The sequence below is a fragment of the Capsicum annuum genome, chromosome 6 (assembly GCF_002878395.1).
Source record: "Capsicum annuum cultivar UCD-10X-F1 chromosome 6, UCD10Xv1.1, whole genome shotgun sequence".
Taxonomy (NCBI): Eukaryota; Viridiplantae; Streptophyta; class Magnoliopsida; order Solanales; family Solanaceae; genus Capsicum; species Capsicum annuum.
The window spans coordinates 188,722,833-188,745,815 of record NC_061116.1 but is presented as its reverse complement, the minus strand read 5'-3'; the positions used below and the strand labels follow the sequence as shown (position 1 = coordinate 188,745,815).

Genomic DNA, 22,983 nt, shown 5'->3' with positions numbered 1-22,983 from the left:
TTAAGAATGCGGCCTACGAATCGTTTGCGAGACATTGAAAAGTTAAGGATACAGTAATGTACCTTAACAAAAAAATTTTAAACTTAATTTTTCACAAATTTAATACAAGTGATTTAAATAGTTTTAATATACCAGTGAAAATTGACGATGAAGTTGGAAAGCCCTGCTACCGACCATTCGTTATAATTAAATTAATTTACCATTCGAAGCCAATTGAATTGGGTTGGGTAGGTTTTAAACCCATTAGGTGCTTATTTAGATTAGGAAAATAGGGACGACTCATAAATGCCATAAAGGCGCGAGAAACGTGCCAAAATTTGTGGTGAGGCCGAAAAGTACTACTATCGGTAAGCCACACGTCAATATAATAAATAATTTCAAAATAAATTAAAAGCGGGAGGCAAACAACTTTTAGGTTAACAAATATTATAAATCCTAAAAAAAAAAATAATTTAAGCCGGACGTAAGTCATTAAAGCGACCGTGCTAAAACCACGGGACTCGAGGGGTGCCTAACACCTTCCCCTCGGTCAACAGAATTCCTTATCCGGATTTCTAGTTCGCAGACAAAAAAAACAAAAATTGAAGAGTCATTTCCTTTTGAATAGGGATTCAATAAGGCGACTTGAAACACCCAAACTCAATTCCAAGTGGCAACTCTGTAAGTAAAGTAATCCCTTTTCAAAATGTCACTTTAATTGGAAAAACCCATTTTCTCTAAAACCAACTCCCTAGCGGGGTCGGACGCGGTGAAAAACAGGGGTGTGACAAGAATGTATGTGCTGCTCCACTTCTTTTCTATAATATATTGATATCCTAATTCATTATGAATATAAATAGGTGCTTTAATTTCTATAAGGTGGCAGAGATGGTAATAAAGTTGGAATTTAGTTATTTCCGATAAAGTTTATGCTCATCTCACTTTTTGGGAGTAAACCTTTTGTGCCTATGGTAATCTTTGGATCAATTGCCCCTATTGTTACAGTAGGATCCATATCAAAGAGATAGATTTTTTCTGGTTGGCGACTTGATTGACTTGCTACAAATGATCCAAACGGCATACTAACAGACCATGAGGTACTTTCCTATATAAGATGGTCATTCTACTACTCTCATATGTTTATTTTTGTGGAAAAAATAATTTAGCTTTCACTTATAAAGCCAAATTTCGGTGTTAAAAGAGCACTTCAGTCCCGTGAACTATTGTTTATCCGTTAAGCATTTTCTTTGATAATTTTTACAAATGATGTGCCTTTTGCAATAGTTTTCTGTATCGAAAGAAAACCAATAAGACTGACATTAGACAATAATCAATTGGACTAACACTTGATTCTCTAATGCTAAAGTTTAAACAGAATAACACTGAATTTGCATAAAAAAAGAAACACATAGATCCATCATAAAATTTGATTGACACTTGATTCTCTAATGCTAAAGTTTGAACAGAATGACATAGAATTTGCATAAGAATGAGAAATACAAATTAATCATAGAACTTGATGCAAGTTACTTCACTGGTGAATGTTCCAAGACCTATATTTGATTCCATTGTGTTTCACTTGAGCTGTGAATCTATCGAAAATAATTTCATTACCTTCAGATCCTTCGTAAGGTAGGCTTAAGGCTGTGTACACACTACCCTCCCCACTCGTATGATTACATTGGGTATGTTTTTTTAATGGACTATGATTAAGTGACAGACATTTATCATGGGTTGTATGCTTTTTTTAAATGGACTATGATTAAGTGAAAGACATTTATCATGGGTTGGGAGTTGAGATAACGGAATGCAGTTACTTGGAGGATTAACTGGAAAGCAACATGGGAAAACTGAGGAGATTCTGATGAGTTTCCTTATAGCATCAAAATCCATGGAGCTTTTGATTACAAAAAAATAAGAGAAAGTGGTGTAATATGTGGAAGGTTCTTGATGCAGTAAAAGCAAACTACATAGTTCATAGGTTCAAAATTAATACACTCTGTTGAGAAAGAACTAAGCATCCTTACGTTGATATAGTTAAGATCGATCCAATAGAACTTTATCCATTTCAATACACCTAGAAGTTAAATAATGTTAATTTCTTAAACTTTGAAGTTTTTTCTAGAAGTGTTCCTTGTTTATTCCAAGCTATATAAGTAATATCTAAAGAGAAAATGAGCTATAAGTAAAAAAGACATCTAACTGCACTAAAACTCCTGCTATGTGTAGGATTCAGGATTCTTCTCATGCTATCAGCAATATTGGTTTGGCAGTTGTACCAATTGGCATAGAATATTTACTAGAATAAAGTAATTTTCATTTTCTCATCTGTGGGCATTTGATATTTGTATGTTAGAGGTATCCTAGACCTTATTTAGTATGTTTGTTGTTGTAGGCAAAATGAGTCCACAGACTATATGATCTGGCTATCTGCTTATGGAGCTGTTTATTGGGGCGTGGTTTGGTGCTTGGCCAATGGCACTTGATTAGGAAAGCCCATGGCTGGTATGTTACCTGATTGCCAAGGATTCGAGGTTCACAATATAGAGATTGTAGTGCATATCATGATGCATATATTTGAATTTCAGATGCATTAATTGTATTTACTAAAGCTTTAGTAGTCAACAATACTATCTTTTGAGAGTCTTGCAATGGAAAGACATATAAAATATACTCCACATAACCTTGTTCATATTATATTCCCTTTAAATAAATTCTTCTCTTAATTGTTTTCCAGAAAAGTAGAGCCACCTCAACGAATCTTGCTCACCCTAATGAACCTTGTACATATAAAAGTAGTATACCCAATTCTTCTAGAAGGCAAAGCATTCGATGGCCAGTTCTAATTTTTTGTGATCAGCTTTTGGTTAGAAAAAGGAGTTTTTTAGGGAATGGCATTTGGTTCACACTATTCTTCCAGTGACTTGATTTTCTTGATACCATAAAAGTTCTAAGAAGTTGTTTGTCCTATTCTTGTGTCAATTTTTTTGGCGCTTCCTTATAGATGGTTTCCACCTCATTGTTTCCCACTAACCATATTAATATCACTCACCCTTATGGAAGACACACACATCTGGTGAAAATATGTTTATGTTGTTTTGGACACTTTCAAGAGTATCATATCAATAATGAAGTTATTTATCCTGGTATATGAATGCAAAAGATAAAGTGATCAAAAGAAGGAAAGATAAAAGGTTAGCACTATGTGGCTCCTTTTTGTGGGGGTAAGATCAGATTGCATTGCCATTTGTAAATATTTTTTGCTCGAGTTAGGGAATCACTTAAGTTTGCTTTGTCAACAGGATCTCCATGTTCCACACTGAGATTCTAATATCCTGATTCAAGGAGTTCCTAAGACATGCCCTCACATTATTTTTTTTTTATTTAACCATATATGACCATTACAAAGGTATGAAATTATAATAAAAGCTGATTAAGTACTATGTAACAACATTAGTACATGCATCTTCCATTATAATGTCCTTTTATGTTTTTCCTTTACTAAAAAATTACATCAAAACATACATCACTTGCGAAATGAATGAAAACAGTAGCAGTTAGATGAAAAACGAAACAGGGAGAGGCAGTTTTATACCGATATTGTTTCACACATTCATTTGTATCACGTTGTGTCTTAGTTCTTGTTACTCTAGCTGATTTCCTATAATTATCTTGAATTTACCAGCTGTTAGCTGTTTCAGTTGCACATGTTAAATGTTTAGATTTCTTGTGTAATCCTTTTGCTTGATCAATTTGCATTTGTTATCAGTTAACAAAGCCATAGTTATTACCGACTCACAGATTTCCTTGGTGCTTGAGTGCTAATTTATTCATATGCATTTACATTTCCTATGTCTTAGAGCTGGAGGGAAAGATCCTTTTTATACATAGGTTATGCTCTTCATGGAAAGATCACATTTTCCTATTTTGTAGACCTTTGCCCGGGGCTGAAAAATATTTTAGTAAATGATTTATTCTCATTTACGACACAATTGGTATTTGCATTTAAGAATGGCCGGTATTTGCATTTAAGAATGGCCTATTTGTGTGACTTATAAAGCTATAGATGGTTACCTCGGTGAGGCTTGTAGCATCCTTGGGCTGCATTTTCTTCCGTAAACGCCAACAGCATCTAAAAGAAGACTAGCGTCTGACTTCTGGGAATCACTTTGTAATTTAAATTGCAGTGTTCAGGAACCTGGTAAAGAACAAGCTTGTTCCTGATCCCTTCTATGGGCTGGGAAATGAATCAATTATCGACATTGTTGATTCGGTGAGGGAACACTACACTTTCTGGTTTTCACCACCTTTGAATATAAGCTGGTGTGTATACAAATTATATAATCTGTCTCATTTGCATTCGGTGCTTCATTTTCTGTAAAGATTTTCTGTAAAGGGTTTTGCTTCTTATCAAATATGTTTTGCACATTGAGTAGCTCAAGAATATTTATTTAGTCTACGGAGTAAATCTTATAATCTCTTATTTCATTTCCACTGTGATTTGCAACTATTCCCTGTGTTCGGTACTTATAATAAGTGCGTGGCTAATATTTTTTTGTCAAATAATCAGCTCGTGGATCTTAATTTTTGGGCTATTATTGTTCTGTTGAAGTCTTATCGGAATGGGCACAAGGAGGTGCTTCCAAAGGGAATGTTTAGGGGGCATTTAGGAGGCGTTCTATTGATATCACCGACATTCTATCCTCCTGATTATCCAGGGCGTATTTCTCCTCGGGGTGGTCAAGGTAGTTGTAGACATCTAATTTTGTCCCTTCCAAGTTCAATTTTATTCATTTTTACCTCACTTTATGATACACCCTTACTCACGTGATTATACCCTCCATAAAATGACAAAAATAACAACCCTTAACAAATTTTATCTTGTTTGGATCCTATCCTAACAAACTTTATCCTAACAGCCTACCCAATCAAAAGCTTCCACCTCTATATCCACTCACATTTTTATCCTCACATAATACATTAACAACAAAAAGAAGGGGGACCCACAGGTACACCTAACAAAGAAAGGATCATCATTTACACATCACCTTCACAATATACATATACACCATTTGCACAAAACTGAAAAAGGAGGGGAAAGGGACTCCATTTTTCTTTCTTTTCTTCTCCATTAACAACTTCACCAACACTCTCTTATCACTCCAAAAAAAATATAGAATCCTCACGCACACACTGTTGCACACACATACACACAGTAAACTCACACGCACAAAGTAGAGAAATCGAGAAGTAGGTGATCAAAAAAGTAAAGAAAGAGCGCAAAAGTAGAAAGAGAGGAGAGAGAACGAAACAAAAGACCATTATTTGATCGTTTCTTTTCGGATTCCGGTGAAATCTAGCCGGAATCGACGTCAAACTCATCGTCTAGGCCTGCTCCATCCTGAAATCCCCCTAAATCCTCTCGGTCTTATTAATTTCTGGACAAAATCTAGCTAGAATCTGATCTATTCCAGTCAATTTCTATCGCGGATAGCTCATCAGAGTTCAAATTTGTACTCGCCCTCAGTTTTCTACCCGAAATCGGGTTTGGATTTTTGTTGTTGGCGTTCAATTCTAGGTCGGTTGTTTAATTTCGAGACTTTTCATCGATTTTCAAATCTGTTCGGGTGGGGGGTTTCTTGATACTGATTTGGTTATTCATCATTGGGGTTCCTTGCTTTGTGAATTTGGTATTTGAATTAGATTTCGAGTTTGGTTTTTGTATTGAGTTGGTTCGTCGTTGAGGTTTCTATTCGGGGTTTCGACTGCGGATCTCTCTTAACTCATATTATCACGAAATCGTTTCTTCGAAGGTCCATTTCTAATCCTTACTCTTTGATTTCCTTGTTATGATATTTAGTACGTGGATGTTGTGGTAGTGTATTGTTTGTTAATTGAACATTTTTGTTGGTGATTGATGTTGTTTTACCTGAATAAGTAGTCTTTAGCATGAAATCGATGATGATATGGAAGGATAATTGTGCTCGGGTTTAAAAACTGTCATGTATAAATGTGGGGGATCGGAATCGCAGACTAATGAAGTAATTTGAATTGTTTGGTTTGACTTGAAATGGATATTGATGACGCTGAATTCGAATTAATTTCGGTTCATGCTGTTGAACACAATAGTAGTATGTTTAGGCCGAAATGGATAGGTAATGTAGGTGCGGATAGGCAAATTTAGAACTTGTGTTTTGGTTGAATGTTTGAATATGTGTGTGAATGTTTCTTTCTAGTTTATCGTATTTGATTCAAGTGTATTTATTTGGATGGGGAATGCCTCGACGTTTCATGTATTTATTCATCAGGGAATGCCCCGACGTAGTAAGTCTTCGAAGATGGTTCGTGATCAAGGCCCGAGACATCGGGTAAAGTACGGGAGCGTAGTTAGGATTAGTGTAGGTTAGATAGGTTTATATTTCTGCATTTTTTTTTGGATTTTATAATTGGACTGGATGCTAAATTTTGGATTGTTTTATTTTGTTTGTTTGATTGATTTTTTTATGTGTTTTTGTGTGGTTTATACATTCTTAGTGTCAAAATTAATCGATACGCTCCACCAAGCGACCGTGGTCGAACCACGGGATCGAGGGGTGCCTAACACCTTCCCCTCGGTCAACAGAATTCCTTAGTCGAAATCTCTGTTTGAAACCAGTTTAAAACAGTCAAAACATAGTTTTGAAAAAGGATTTTCAAAGATAACTTGGCACACCCGATTATGTCAAGTGGTGACTCTAAATCAAAAAAAGTAAATAATTCTTTTTCGAAACAAATTTTCTTCATTTTGTCACTTTAATAATAAAAACTCTTTCGAATCTTAAAATCTAATTTTTTTTGAAGTCGAAAAAGGGGTGTGACAGTAGTGATCATGAGGTATTCTTCAAATTAAACTTAAGCCAAACCATCTTGAAAGTTTTTACTATTATCTTCTGGGGGCACATTATGATTATTATTTCATGAAAGACAGCAATATAATCACACAAAAAGTATGTGTTGCATATCATTTTCCAGGAAAATGTTTTTCTTGCGGAAGTCATTTTCTGTGTTTGGTTAGGAAAACATTTTCCCGCAGAGGAAAAACTGACTTCCCTCACTGATGGCTGGAAAGTTTTTTCTTAGAACTATCTTTAACTTTAACTTCATAGTACTTGTTCCAACTAACACACTAAAATTAATTTTTAGCTCTTAAAATTTATATCAGAACACTCCCTGATTTGAGGCTGACATTGTACAGACAGGTGAAAGGGAGATGTCCAGATGCCCCCAATTAGGTGGTGTGAGAGGTTGATTGTAGTGGGATTGAGGAGGGGTAGAGGTAGGAAGAAGAAGCATAGCGGGACAGGACAAGGACTTCATTCAGATGAGAAATCTATTCTCCGATATGAGGAGAAATGATTGCTTAGTAAATGCTCATACCTGGACAATCATGATAATACGGTATGGCAAAACAAGACAGACAAATATGGCTATTCATACTTTCAAAGAAATGAAAAATAGTGGATGTAGTAAACCCAGACAGTACGTACAAAGCTTTGATCACATCTCTTTCTCAGAAAAAAGATGGGAGAATTGATGCAGCAGTAAAAATATTTCAAGAAATTATTCAAGTTGGACACAGTTTTGATAAAGAAGTAATCGAAGATCATATTGGTTGTTTTTGTAAACTTGGTAAGTTCAACGATGCCAGAATTTGTACCGAGTCTTTACAAAAGCTCGATTTCAGTAACCCTTTAACGTATTCATTGTACGTTAGATCACTTTGTCGAGCAGGTAGACTAGAACAGGCTTTAGCATTGATCAGCGAAGTTCATGGTGACGAGCAGCATATCCTGAGCCAGTACTTCTATGGAAGTTTAGTTACGGTCTCCTACGACAAGGGCAGTCAGAAGAGGCATTGCCAAGAATCGAATCTATGAAGCAGGTCGACATCCATTCCATGTATATTCTTCCTTGATTGGCTACTACTACAAGGTGAAACAAGTCGAAAAGACTCTTGAAATTTTCGAGCAAATGAAACATTCAAGCTGCCAACCAACAATCATTAACTACTCAGCGCTACTACGAGGGTACATGAACATGGAAAAAGTCTCCGAGACATGAAACGTGTTTCATCAGATGAGAAAGAATGGATCATATCCTGATTTCAAGGCATACTCCGTGTTCATTTCTTCTTGGTAATTATGAAGCACTTCAACATATATCTGAAATGCTGGACTTCTAAAGTAGTTCTGATGGACTTTGTGAAGATGATCTTATAATGAAAAAACTTTGTTGTATTTGCTTTGATTTTCTTTTGATTGGATGGATATTACATATCTAAACTTTGATCTGATTAATGTATGAGTAAGGATAAGTTGTCTCTCTGAAATGATTGTTTGAATGGGAAAAATGATAGCCATTTAAGAAACTGATATTTTGTTTGGAGAGTGTAAATGTTTGTACAAAAAAAATTCTTTTCAATATTGAACTGGCGAATATTAAGTTACAGATTCCTTCAATATCCATTTGGTTTTTATTGTGTCATCTTAGTGACTTAAGAATTAGGTGTCTCAAAATAAGATTTAGCAAAGACTATTGAATATGAAGTTAGATGTGAAGAGAAGAAGAAAATTGCTAACTTAGATGTTTTTTTTTTCATAATTGTATTATGATCCATCTTGATTCGGGACCGTCATTCGAAATCTATTTATATTGGTAGATAATTTTTTTTTTTTACTTTGATGATATGATTATAAAAGTGATAAAAATACTCCATGAACATTGAACCGTGCAGAACACGGCTTCACGTATCTAGTATTGATAGAAGTGGGTCAACAACCACCACAATTTCTTATTGTTTTGGCTGAAAGAAGATCTCAATGAAAGCTAAAAAAATTTATGAACAACTTGTGCAAATTAAAGGTATACTTTGCAATTCTTTGTTATCTGGTGATTGTTGAGGAATGGATTGTACTATTGAAAAATGTATGTTCTTTATTTCATACACAAAATTAATATGATATTGATCATCATGTTCTTGTTTTCCCTTAGTTTTGTGTTTCAAAAAATCTTTATTTTGCGAAATTTTGAATTATAATAGTATTTTGTTTTGCATTATTTCTTGGAATACCAACGGGTTTGATGTGTTTCTGACAATACAGGTGATAGATGAATGTTCAGTCACCTCTATAATTTTTTGTGAAGGTTAGATTTAATTATATTATTTTAATACTTTAATTATCATGTTATTTTATTTTATTTTAGACATACGTACAAAGCACGTACACTTGATTGGTTAAAAAAAAATTGTACACATTATAGATATGTTATACACTTGAAAAAAAGGACATATATGAGTATTCATTCATAGATTACTTCGAATGTAGTTTCAGTTTTGCACTGAATGTAACTAGTTCAATTGATATTGGAGGCTCATTTATCCTTTGCACCCTTCGGTGGTCAAGATGATGGCTGCTCATGTATAAATCTTATTAGTGACTGATACTGATTACATGGTTATGAAATTAAAATAATTAAAAATCATCAGTTTGAGGATAAAAATTAAAGAACACTCCGGCATTTGTATGGATGACTATTTCATATTTGACAGATTATAGGTTGTTTATTGAGAGATTATAGGAGATTAAGCCTGCATTTGTCTTTTTTAAGATTCAGACGTCTGAATCTGAATGCACATCTCAATGATTAAGATATTGTTTCTAAATCTGAAAACTGAATGATTAAAACTGCTTGTTTTTCAACAGATAAATGTACAAAAAAAAAAGTACAATTCAAATAAAAACCTAATTATATATTAGAAAAGTATGTAATTTAATACAACAAAATTATTATTTGATTGAAAAAAATATTTATGTTTGATAGTGTTAGTGGAGGTGGTTTATAATAGTGGTTGCGGTGACAATGATTGATGTTAGTGATTAGTAATGTTAGTGATGATAGTTGTGATGGTATTGTAGTGACTGTTATGATAGTGACGGTTGATAGTGATGGTGGTGATTGTTATGTGACGTTTGTTGATGTTAGTAGTTGGAGGTGTTGATTGCGATGGCTGAAAAATGAAGGAATGGTGGTTGACGATGTGTTGTGCTAGTTGGAGATATTGTTAATTGTGATGGTGGAGATGGTTGTTAGTGGAGATAAATTGTAGCGATGATAATGATTGAAGTGATAGTAGAGGTGGCATTACTAGTAACAAGGATGGTGGTCGCCGAAGAATGTACGGAGGTTGTGATGTATTAGTGGTAATTAGCAGTGGTGCTAGTTGTGATAGATGAGTTGGTCGATAGTAGGGATTAGCCGGTAGTGGTTGATGATGGTGGTGTTGTTGATGGTGGTGGTGACGTTAAATATAATTAGAATAATAGAGGCAGTAGGTGTGACAGCGATTGACAATAATAGTTGGTAGCGATATTTGTTGTAGATGGTGGTTGTGATGGTGGAGGTGGTTGGTGGTGGTGGGTGGTGGTTGACAATGATGGCGGTGGCAGAGGTGGTGACTGATGATTATGAAAAGAGTGGCGATGAATATTACCCAACACCAGAATACCTCTTCAGACCTATTAAGACTTGATTTTAGATCTGAATGATTAAGACCTATTCAGACCGATTAAAAGCTAAAATCTTAATAAAAAACAAATGCACTTAATGGTCTGAAGTCTGAACCATTCAGATTTAAACCTCTATTAAGTGCAAACAAATGAGCCAGGAAAAAATTTTGAAGGAGAAAAAAATGAAATTGAAACCCTATGTGAAGTATAATGGGATGGTTTATGGGTTATTAGCGGGGGCGGACCCACTATGGCTCAAGTGGGTTCATATGAACTCTCTTCATTGAAAAATTATACCGTATATATGTGTATATATAATCAGTCCTTATAAATATAACAATATATATTTAAATTTGAACCCACTTTAAGCAAGTTAAGGTGTTGGTCCAGTGGAGGCGGGTTCAAATTCGGAAGTCTACTTTGCGAGTTCGAACCTAGGTTGTAGCAGTTCTTTTTATAAAACTTTTGAGCATCATCCTACGGGCTACAACAACCACGTTTTTGAATTAAAAAAAAGTTTATTTTTCAACTTTTTTTCCCCTAAAAACATGCTAATTTTCTTAAAAACATCCTTAATTCTTCATTTGTTGCGCATTTATTTTTGATATATTGAACCCACTTGGTGTAAAGTCTGAATCCGCCACTGATTATGAGTTACAAAGTGTAAAATGACCTAAAACGTATGATCATTCTATGCCTGCTAGTATATGTCAATTATAAGTGTTAGCTTATACACGACTTAACATCAAATTAAGCCCATTAGGTATAGGCAGGCATTGATGAACTAGGTGAAATCTACAAATGCTTATTGTTCTAAAGTTTTAAATTCTATGTCCTAACATTTCAATTATAAACGATGATTACTTTTCAAATAAAGGGTCAAAAGGTGATCAATCAATGCTATTTTTATGGAGAACTAACTTGTGTTACTCATAGTTTTTTAACTATTCATTGTGATTCTTCATGTTGGAATAGAGAAGACGATAGATCTGACTACATTAATAGTTTATACGAAATTTAAATATGTAATATCTCAATTTACGTCGTAATCTTTTGATTCTTAATCTATATTATGTGCTAGCAGTGGTAAAGCTAAAATGTTGAAAGGAATTTTGGATAAAATTTGCTCGATGATAATTATTTTCATTTTTCAAACATAAATAATAAATGTTGATTCCCTTGATAGATATCAAGGGCGTATTTAGAGGGTTAGGTGGCGGCTCTCGAAAACTCAGTAACTTTTGTGTGAATCATGTACTTTTATTTAGAAATTTAGTAATGGAAAAAACATATATAGCAATCATTAGATAGGAAATTACAACTTATAACATAACTTTCATTTTTTCAAGTTGTAGCAAATCTTATAAAAAAATAAAAAATAAAAACGTTTTTCCTTTTAATTAAAAAAATATCAATTATATATATGAAAAAAAGATTCTTATATTCCAAAAATGGGGATGTCAGTTATTGTGAGATATCTTCATCATCTTAAATATCTCAATAAACGATTTTCATATAATTAATTACTATCTTAAACGTATTTCTGTTCTCATCTTACGAAATTCCAATTTCTATCAAATTTTCGTTTATTCTTCTTAAACAACTTCAGTTATATGTTTGAAGTTGATCAAACTAATGGACGGTGAAAGGGTACATTCACTTCTTGTTATGTATGGAGGAAGATGGAATGTTAACGGTGTTAATTGTTAAGGTCGTTTTACAGAAAAAAGATTTTGGTCGCTTAAGTGTTGAAATTGATTGGTGTTTAAGTGTTGTATAAATGAATTTTGTAAAATAGTAATTTTGAACCTTATATCCAGTTACAGAAATTACTTTGTGTATTGTTGTAAAATGTTGATATTATGAAAGTGTTGGAGTTTTAGTGTTGTTGAAGTTTTATCCAATTAGTTTTTTTATGATTGGTTATGTTGCTCATTTTTCAAAAATAAGATTGTGCTTTCAATCTTGTTGTGCCATCGAATGATGCATTTGGTTGATGCTTTCAATCTTATTTTTATCCATGAAATGTTAACAATCTTATTGTGGTCGTTTAATTGTTGAATTTGTTTGATATTTTTGTTTTATATGTTGAATGCATGAAAGTATTTTGTTGTAAAGTATGGATTTTGGAATATACTAATTCTTAGAGTTGCATCCAGTAATATAAATTGATTTGTGTATTTTTTAGAAATATTGAATACAAAGCCCCGTTTTGCTTCTGCCCTTTTCCTTTTAATTGTGAGAGTTATATATTTTCGGCTATCTGTGTTTGTAACAATAATTGAGATGATTTTTTCTTGATACATTTTTCTAGAACTCTTCTTCGGTTTGTGTTGTTACAAATATTCTTCAATTCATATTTTGAGAGGTGGAAAGCACTAAATGAAGATAAGTACAAAAGAGTCAGGGTTACATGTACCATCAGCCATAGAGAAGGACACAATAAAAAAAACATGCCATAAACATGCTTCTCCAATTTAATAAGCATTTTTTTCACATGTTTTTCAAGTATGAAATTGTTATGTTTTTTGAATTTTTTTAATAAATAATGCAACTTATCCTTTTGTTTAATATTTTGTGCTCATTTACAACTTTATATTAGTGTTTTATATGCCTTTTTTAAGTAAGCATACATATGCCATGAAGAAAAAAAATGAAACGAGTTAATATAAAAAATGTTGAACGAGGTGACATACAAAACCACTGTCAAAGTATCATAACATTATATAAGTGTACAAATGTAATGCTTAAAAACGAGAAGAATTTTTTTTCCCATACCAACTATTGTAATAAGACAACAGTAATGAGCACTAAAAAAATATAAAAAATAGATTATCTATATACATTTGTATTATCTAAAGTTATGTATGTTGACATAAAACGAAATGATACCACTTTCATTGAACGAAGTTAAATACAAATCAACTGTTAAACTATCATAACATTATATAAGTATATAAATATAGTGCTTAAAAACAAAAATAAAAAATTATTGCATACCAACAAAACAATGGTAAGTCAGATAACAGTAATAGGCATCGACAATAGTTAAGAACTACAAAATTCATGTATATGTGTATTATCAGAAACCATGTATGATGAAATAAAATGAAATGATATCAATTTCATTTCACGAGTTCAAATACGAAACAACTATTAAAAGTAGCAAAACATCATATACGTAGTCCTTATAAACCAAAACTAAACTTTGTTCGTACCAACAATTTAAAGAAAACTACACTAATGAGCTCCAACCAACATTAAATATCAAACGCCTATCTATGCCTTATTTTTTTTAGTGATAATTGGACTAACAACGTTTTTCAATATCTTTGGACCATCGAGTCTGCTTGGAATATTGCCAGTCACCTCACTTTCGCTTATAGCACAATCATTTTGCTTTTTTTCTAGCATAATTTCAAAGTAACACATCATATCTCATATGATGGTTGGTAGCATTGAACTTGTTGGTTTGAATATCAAACACACCATGACTTATAAACTCTGCAAACGCACACACATACATACCGCAATCACTGAAAAAACAGTAATAAACAAAAAGTTTAGTACATTAATATACTTTCGCTTTATTCGGGGTTAATTCGTTGCCACATGTACATTTAATTCCAAATTCAGCTACTGATATGAAGAAAGATTCGATTCACTTGTTGAATAGATGGCGAAGTTTGTAGAAGCTAAATGGAAGGTTAATGTAGGTCCAATTCATATTAGCATGGGATAACATTATAGGATTTAGTTCCTATTACGTTGGCCTTTGGGATCGAAGTAATGATTAACAGGGATAGTCGGGGGCATTCGTATTTCATAGTCAGAGGTAAAATTCTTGAAAGACGAACAACTGCGAAAGCATTTGCCAAGGATTTTTTCATTAATTAAGAACAAAAGTTGGGGGCTCGAAGACAATCAGATACCATCCTAGTCTCAACCATAAACTATGTCGATCAGGGATAGGCGGATTTTGCTTTTAGGACTTCGCCGACACCTTATGAGAAATCAAAGTTTTTGAGTTCCGAGGGAGTATGGCCGCAAGGCTGAAAATCATTAAGGGGTCAACTTTACTACTACATTTATCGATAGAGCATATGTTGGCATCTGGATCTACTTTACTTCAATTCAAATTCAACACCAAGAAATCGATCACTTATCAGTATTTGACTAAGATCTAACACAGTTAACATCACAACATCATAGACAACACAATCGAAAAGCCGTAGTGATTCAAATGAAAATATAACTAATCATTGGACTAGAATCATATCAAAAATACAGATAATCATAGATAACATATCAGAAAAAATTACTCCATTTACAGATCAGAACAATCATACACACACGCAGACAGAAAACGAAAAGAAATAATTACTGAAGCCTTCATCAACGAGGTCATTAAAAGTATAGTGATCACAGTTATAAAGGGGACAACACAGAGAAGAACAACCAAATAACACGAGAGGTAATAGCGATTCAAATGAAAATGAAACTGTTCGTCAAATTTGAACTGAAATCAGATGATATATATTTACCATAATTATCAATACACAATTTAAGGAGAATATTGATTACAATCCTATAAATATGGAATTGATTTAAAATTATATAATTAAAAAAAAAATTGAAAATATAATAAAAAGAATATATATTTTAATAAGTTGCTATAGCTTGCAATGAAATTGCTATTAATGTAATTATCTAAAAGTGTTGCAAAAATTTGTAATTTTGAATTTAACAATATTATAGGGGATAATTTTCATATTTAGTAAATATATAAGAAATAAAAGTTGGGAGCCTATAAATAAAGAGTGTTATTGATTTAGTGATAGAAGGGGTGCTTTCTACAACCTTATTTTTGACCTCTTGATTGTGGTTCAACTCTCCTCAATTACTATATGGTATATTTATTTTGCCAGAAATTCACAATCTTTAAATCTAGTATTTAACCTAATAAGGACCACAGTTAATAAAAATTGGATGTATTTCGTGAGGGGTGTACGTTCAGTATTTCAATTAGTTTTGTATTGTTTGATATTCATTTTTTGTTTTCAAAAAATTACATCTAATTCGAACTACAACAACTTTGGTTAGATTTTATTTTATTCCTTTTGATTTTTTGATTGTGTGTGATAAATATAATATAATCTAATAGTAATATACTTGAATGAGAAAAAAAAGAATAACTGCTATATAAAAAATAAGGAGTAATATTGTAATCTCTCTCAAATATTTCTTCTAAACTCAATTCACATTATCAAAATAGTGGATATCACCGATAGGAGAGTGGTGCAGATTTGATATAATAAACAAATACTCATAATCTACTATAAAAGTATTAATGTAAAAAATCAATTGAGAACTTTTAAAAGAAAAAAAAAAATCAATAGTCAACACCAAATCAAAAAGCTGAACAAATAAATCAAACAACAAAAAAGTTTAATTCGGTGTTGTTTTTTGATTTAATCTGAATAATGCATGTGTTTGAGTAAAATTCGAAAAAACAAAAATCTTTTAAAGCCAAACTTGAAGAAAGACTTAAACAAAATGGAGCAGGAACCTAAATCATTTAGCTTATGCTGATGATACCATTGTCTTCACCTCAACAAATAAGACGTCTCTATAACTGATAATGAAAGTGTTAAAACAATATCAAAAAGATTCAGGTCAGTTGATAATGAGAATAAAAGTTCCTTTTTTCATATACAAGAAGATAGCTGTAAATTTGATGAATGAAGTTACAACATTGACTGATTTTAACCAAGGGCAGTTTTCATTTATGTATTTGGGTTACCCTATAACACATGCAAGGAAGAGAAAGTCATACTATATGAAAAAAGTGACAGGTAGACTGCCATTTGGAAGGAAAAATTACTATCTTTTGGGGAAAAGATTGTGTTGATTACTAGTGTGCTACAAAACATCCCTCTTTATTTGCTATCAATTTTGTAAGAACTTCATAAAATATTTAATAAGTTTTTATGGAGTACAAAAGATGAAGGAAAGAGTAAGCATTGGGTGCCTTGGGATAAGATAGGATGAAGTGGGGTATAGGAATCTTTTGATATTTTCAGAACCATAAGATCTCTTTGGACTGACCACATGTGGAATAAATATTGCAGGAAATTTATTCAACATTGGTTTAGTGAAAAAGTGATTCTCAAATTTGGGAGCATTGTATCATGTTGTGGAATCTGATTTTATTTTTGATGAAGAAGCAGATGATGTTGAAATACTTATGTCTAATGTTGAGTGGAATAGAAATGAAGCAACAAAACATTGGAAGAAGATTTAAAGTGCAAAACTTCCTTTTAAAATAATTTTTTCTTACGAAAGCTGTGAAAATTCAAGATTCCAGTAGATGATGTTCTTCAGAGGTGTGGTATAAGTTTAGTTTCTAGATGTTGATGATGTCAAACAATTCATCATCTATTTATTTCTAGTGAGTTTGCTTTAAGGGTGTGGGAGTACTTTGCTATAAATGTAGGTGTTGAAGGTCCTTTTATTTAATATCATTAGACACTTTCAAAATGATGGAAGACAAAAGGTTAAAACCAATCATTCATGCAATCTCTGAATTAGTGTGCTGGCAAAGGAAAAAAGAGAAATAAAATTGAATAATGGTGGAGCTATATCTTTAAATAAGTTCATCTATGAGATTAATATGAATATTCATAATCTAACCATAACCAGATATCCTTGGCTAAAGGATATTTCAGTTAGTTGGCCTCTTTTGGTAGAATTTTTACAAAACTATAAGCCTCAACTCAAGTCAACTTTAGTGGTTTGGAAAAATCCTAGATATGATTGGTTTAAATGCAATTCACATGGACCAAGCTCTTTTGTCTTTAGTGTTAGAAATAAGGGTGTCTGTTTTAGCAAAAGTAGAGAATCCTTTTTCAGTAAACAATAAGTCACTTGTTCACGCAAGTATTGATTAAAAGAGTTAATCAGGAAATAGTAGTAGAAGATAGCAGACCTGACAAACAAGGTGTTGAACGAACTGTGTGAAAATTTCAAGAGTTAAGTTTTCTAATTGTCGTTTTGATTATGTTATCTAGATTATATATAAGTTTTATTGATCTTGCAGAATTATTACTTCCGGTGTGCATGTAATAAACAAATATTGTGTAGAAAATTAATTTCTATCTCTAACACTGGAAACAGACTTACTAGCTTTGATGAAAATGGTGAAAGGGGAATGAAATGCAATCAAGATAATCAGGAGGATAAAAGACCTAACAAATTGTTTTATTTAACTTTTGTTTCAATTTTACAGGTACACAAACATACAACTCATTCATGATTTTTTCAAGGAGAGCTAAAACATTATATTAGTAATAGATAAACAACAGACACCACAGATGTCAGACGGTTCAAAGAAAGAGCACCAAACACAAAAGGAGCTTTCTCTCAAACAAAGAAAAGGGAACAGTGCATGAATGCAGATTCACATCTTTAAAGTGGGTTTTTTTTAAGTTCAATTAGCATATTACTGTTGTTTACACTCGTACAAAGATGGTATTAATATCTCTTGAGGTTCGACCCGTTGTATGGGTATAGATGAGAGCAGTAGCAACTGAACCTACAAACATTAGCTTTTTCCTTTTCGTTCGATTCAGGAACTAAATTGAAACTTTGAGCTTCAAAGATATTCCAGTGGAAGCAATTACATAGCACCCCATGATAGATTTAGGTACATCGGAAGGGTCTACTGCTCCTATTTTTTATTTACAAAATGTAGTTTTTATTTAAAAAACTTATCAACTATTTAGTCCTCTTTTTTTATTATTATTATTTTTGTAAAAAATCCTACTCTTCTTTCTTTTTTTTCTCTCCTCTCTTTCTCTCAATTAAAAAATCTCGCCTTTAACCTTTCATGACTTTTAAAAATGAAGTGAAAAAAAACAAAAATTCATCAAAAAGTTAAAAAATTACGTAGCTATTTCTTCCAAAGTTACCAAAAATCATTCAAAAGATTAAAAAAAAAAACCCAAAAAAAGATTGAAGCTGTCGGACTATTTCTAAAATTGGATCTGCAAGAGTTTTAACTTTTTCCCCTTTTCCTTTCCACCTCGATCCCATTATTCACGTTCACACCAAAAAAAGAGTTCTAAATTCACTATATTCCTATTTACATCTGCTTGGACAAACCAACTTTACACCTTAAAAGAATGCAAGAAACCAGTTACATTGTTATACGACACATGATCATTAGAAAAATAGACACCAGTTACAATATTTCAGAAGTATAAAATAAATAACATTTTGCAACGCAAAATGTAGCTACGCAATTTTGAGAAGTTTCGAAAATTTTTGGATGACACCAGCAAGTGAAGGTTATCAATGATTTTATGGTGCGTGAATTGTATAGAAATTAATGTATCATGGTGTATGAATTGTATAGAAATTGATGTATCACCACCTTTATGGTATCTGAATTGTATAGAAATTGGTATATCAACAGCTTTATGGTATCTGACTTGTATAAAAATTGGTGTATCAATAATTTTATGATTTTTGAAATAGTTAGAAATTAATATATTAATAATTTTATGATTTCTGAATTATACAAAGATTGGTATATCATCAATTTTATTTTAAGGTGTCTTAGAAATTGGTGTATCAATAATTTTATAGTGTTTGAACTCTTTAGAAATAGGTGTATCAATAATAATAATTTTATAATGTATGAAATATATAAAAATTGGTGTATTAATAATTTTATGGTATCTAAAATGTATAGAAATTGATCTATTTTTATGGTGTTTGATCGATATAGAAATAAATGTATAAAAATTTGTATAAGATATGGTTTGAATCAATAGGAGAATTTGCTATCATTAATGATGTTTTTTTTAGAAGTATTAAAAATTAATGTTCTTTGAATTAAATAAATTAAATTTAAAAACATTAACAAAAATATCAAATAAATGTGTTGTTTTTATGGTTAGCTTATTTACTATTTTTTTTTTTAAAAAAAACTTAGTTGAAAAATAAAGTAGGAAAATTTATAAGATAAAATATCAATCATTAAATTGTCTTCTTAAATCATGCTATTTTAACTATTTTTTTTTTAAACCTTTGATAAATTTTGTTATAATTTATAAATTAAAAATTAGTAGTAGTTTTTATAATATTGACTCTTACATTGTATACCTATATAATTTGCCCAAAATAAATTGGGTTCGTGCCCCTCTTTAACCAAAAAAAAAAACTAAAAATTATACAAATACACAACTTATGTTTTCAATATTACAAAAAATCTCAACTCCCTAAACATATTACAAAAATCCCACATATACAAAGAATGTTATGTATATGTCGGCTATGTTATGTATATTAATAGGGAGAGAAGGTAAAATAATTAAAAAAGCGGGAGAGAGTGTAATTACTTTTAAAAAGTTGGTATTTATGTTATTTATAAAAAATAAAAAAAAAAGATTTGAAAGTCCAGCCGCTGTAGGGTAAAATATGTTAATAACTGTATTTGCCCATAATAAATTGGGTTCATGTCTCTCCGTCCCATTTTATTCGTCCCAAATTTTCTAATTTGATGTCCCATTTTACTTGTCCTATTTTACTTATCAAGACAAGACAATTTCTTTTTTCTCATTGTACCCTTAGTGTAATTGATTACTTCTTATTATTAATTAGTATTCTTGAAAAATGTTGTAAAGAGGAGTTACCATTAAAAACACATCATTAAAAATATAAATAGTGCTTTGATATTAGTCATCCATTAATATTAGAATTAACAATAAGACATAATTAAGAGGGACAAAATGATAAAATTACATTACCAATCATTATTTTCTTAATAGTTGTGTCATTCCAATTTGAGGCGGGTAAAATGAGTCGGTGGGAGTATTATTCAAGAAAATCATAGCAGAAAAGATGATTGTAGCATTATTGAAATAAAACGAAAAAGAACAATAAATCAACACCTCAACAATATAAAGTTGAACTTTCTAGTGTTTCACCAATCTTTCTATAAGTGATACTCTAGGACGGTTCATCACCTATTTTAAATTTTGGTCAAACTTTACACTCCAAAAGATTCACATCCCAACGAGATTGTAGCTTCATTTTCCAATTGGTTTAAACGATGGTGCATATTAAAAGTAGTAGCATTTAACCAAGCTTCAAACTTGGCCACTTCATCTGCATTGAGTTGCTCAATTGACTCCCACCAACCTTTTTGTCTAGATTTTGCCATTTGATCAAGCTGATTTGTTAGAGTAATTGCAGCTTTTTCTCTGATATCAAATTCTTCAAGCCTGCTTTCGAGTTGATTCACTGTTTTTCGAGCATAGGCCGCAACTAGGTGAGTACTCTCACTTAGCTGCACATCAGGATTCTGAAAACGAGAAACGATTGCATCAACTGTAGGGTGAAAAAATGAATGAGGCTTACCACCAGGGGAAAACATTATGATTCCAATGTCAACATCGAATTCTGCAACAAGTTCGCTAGCCTTTTTGTATAAACCTGCACGACGCTTTGAAAATGAAGCAAACCGATCTTTCTTCTTTTCTATTTTTTTCATTGGTATCTTTTGACGCCCCTTAGACTTCTTATTCACCATGGCTAAATTGATAAGGAGATTGATTAAAAGATAATTGATGAAATATTTTTCAGCAAATGATACTTACGAGGAAGACAATATTACAACTATTTATATACACCTAGAATTACATCAGATTGGTAAATAATTCAATTTCTAGCCAAATATTATAAATAAAAGTAATATTTTACTCATTGAAAAAAATTAGGAAATGAAATCAATTTTATACTTTAAATATGTTTTGAGTGTCAACCACATCATTGAAATATAAAAGTTAAAGCTAAATATGAAAATATTTTAATATAAGCATGAGGGTTACCAAGTTGGAGTTAGAAAATCTGAGTATAATTAGAAGAAATATAAATAATCTGAAAAATTTAACCATAATAGGAAATATTTTAATGTTCTTACTAAATTACATCAAGTCTAGAGAGATAATAATGAACAACTAATTATAATTAGGATAGTATAAATTGCAGGATAATTTTTTTGAAATTTGACAACGAATCAAACCATTCACAGACTCTGAGATGAATATAATGAGATCCAAAAATCTAACTTTAACAAGTAAATATATTACTAATGAAATACAACAATGAAAAAACAAAAATCCCTATGTATTAACTATAACCAAATATCCTATGAAAAAATTACCTAACACTACAATTTATCTTTATTAAACTACATAAAATCATATTATTTTTATTAATTACCTAATTTTTTCTTTTTAAAAACTGTCGGATACATCCACAAACCCATAAATTTTCGAATACATAATTTTAATTATGTATCTCCCTTTGGTCTAGTTAATGAGTTATGCATCTCGATCAAATAGTTTCATAAATGGATATATCTCAGTAATCAAAATTATGTATCTCAACTTTAAAATTATATATTCTAATGCTAATTATGTATTTAAAAATCACAAAATAAGAAATTATTTGTAATTGGGATTTATGTAAGTTTTACTTAAATATATATATATATATATATAAAACCAAACACAAAATGTTGGAACATTTGAGGTTAAAAGAGGCTAAACATTTAGTCAATAAGTTAATGAGGTATCATAGCTAAAATTTACCTAATTACAGGACAAATCTAACTAAAATACAAATTAGAGATTGTATATTAAATACTAGCCTCGAAATTCGTTTTGTATACAAATGCAATTCTTTAGATATTTATATATGAAATTCAAAATTCGCCAAGAAACTTACAAGGACCCCGAAATTAGAGAGTCTCCTAGAATCAAAGATTTATATATGAGCCTCGATATATACAAATATACTAATTGTACATAAGAAATATATAATTAACTATTTCCCGAGATAAACAAACATACAAATACATAATAAAAGTATATTTAACTATTTAATATAAACCTTAATTGTAATAGTAATTACTTTAAACAATAGATACATCTAATAATTATGGCTTGATATTTTCTACTCCACATAATTTTTCCTAAAAAAACATTGAAGAAATCAAAGTATTCTTTATAATATATAAATATCAGTTTAAATGTATTTTATATTTTTGCAGAGAAAAGACATCAAAACCCTCCTGAACTTGTCGTCAAAACTTACTTTAGATCCTAAACTAATTGGGCAATTATTTACCCCCCTTAACAACTTTAAAGTGAATTAAACTTACCTCCTACGGCTGACGTGGCAACAAAAAAAAAGGAAAGCTAGTGAAATTTTTTCTTTTAAAAAGGGCCCACTTTATTATATATATATAAAGATAAAAAAATCCACCATCCTTCCCTTCTTTTCGCAGCCATTGCAGCTCCTCCCCTTCGCTGCCTCAACAATCAAATTCATCTTTTTTTTTTTCAAAATTCATCATTAACAAATTCATTAGATGTATAAAAGATAG

The 22,983-nt window shown here is 31.4% G+C and overlaps 1 protein-coding gene and 1 long non-coding RNA gene across 5 annotated transcripts; one reads left to right on the top strand and one right to left on the bottom strand.

Moving 5' to 3' along the window:
- Window positions 1–887: 887 nt before the first annotated feature.
- LOC107872837 lies at window positions 888–8,390 on the top strand. 4 transcript variants are annotated; one of them, XR_007056536.1, is made up of 4 exons: window positions 888–1,076; window positions 2,375–2,484; window positions 4,167–5,792; window positions 7,214–8,390. It is a non-coding gene; the product is annotated as an uncharacterized LOC107872837 (long non-coding RNA). The 4 variants fall into 4 exon arrangements; XR_007056538.1 differs by adding an exon at window positions 6,288–6,347 and having other exon boundaries at window positions 2,375–5,792; XR_007056535.1 differs by having other exon boundaries at window positions 2,375–5,792.
- Window positions 8,391–20,373: 11,983 nt separating this feature from the next.
- LOC107874855 (agamous-like MADS-box protein AGL61) lies at window positions 20,374–21,963 on the bottom strand. The gene has a single exon (XM_016721569.2). It carries the CDS (start codon window positions 21,121–21,123, stop codon window positions 20,581–20,583), a length of 543 nt encoding a protein of 180 aa, XP_016577055.1. The 5' UTR covers window positions 21,124–21,963; the 3' UTR covers window positions 20,374–20,580.
- Window positions 21,964–22,983: the final 1,020 nt, after the last annotated feature.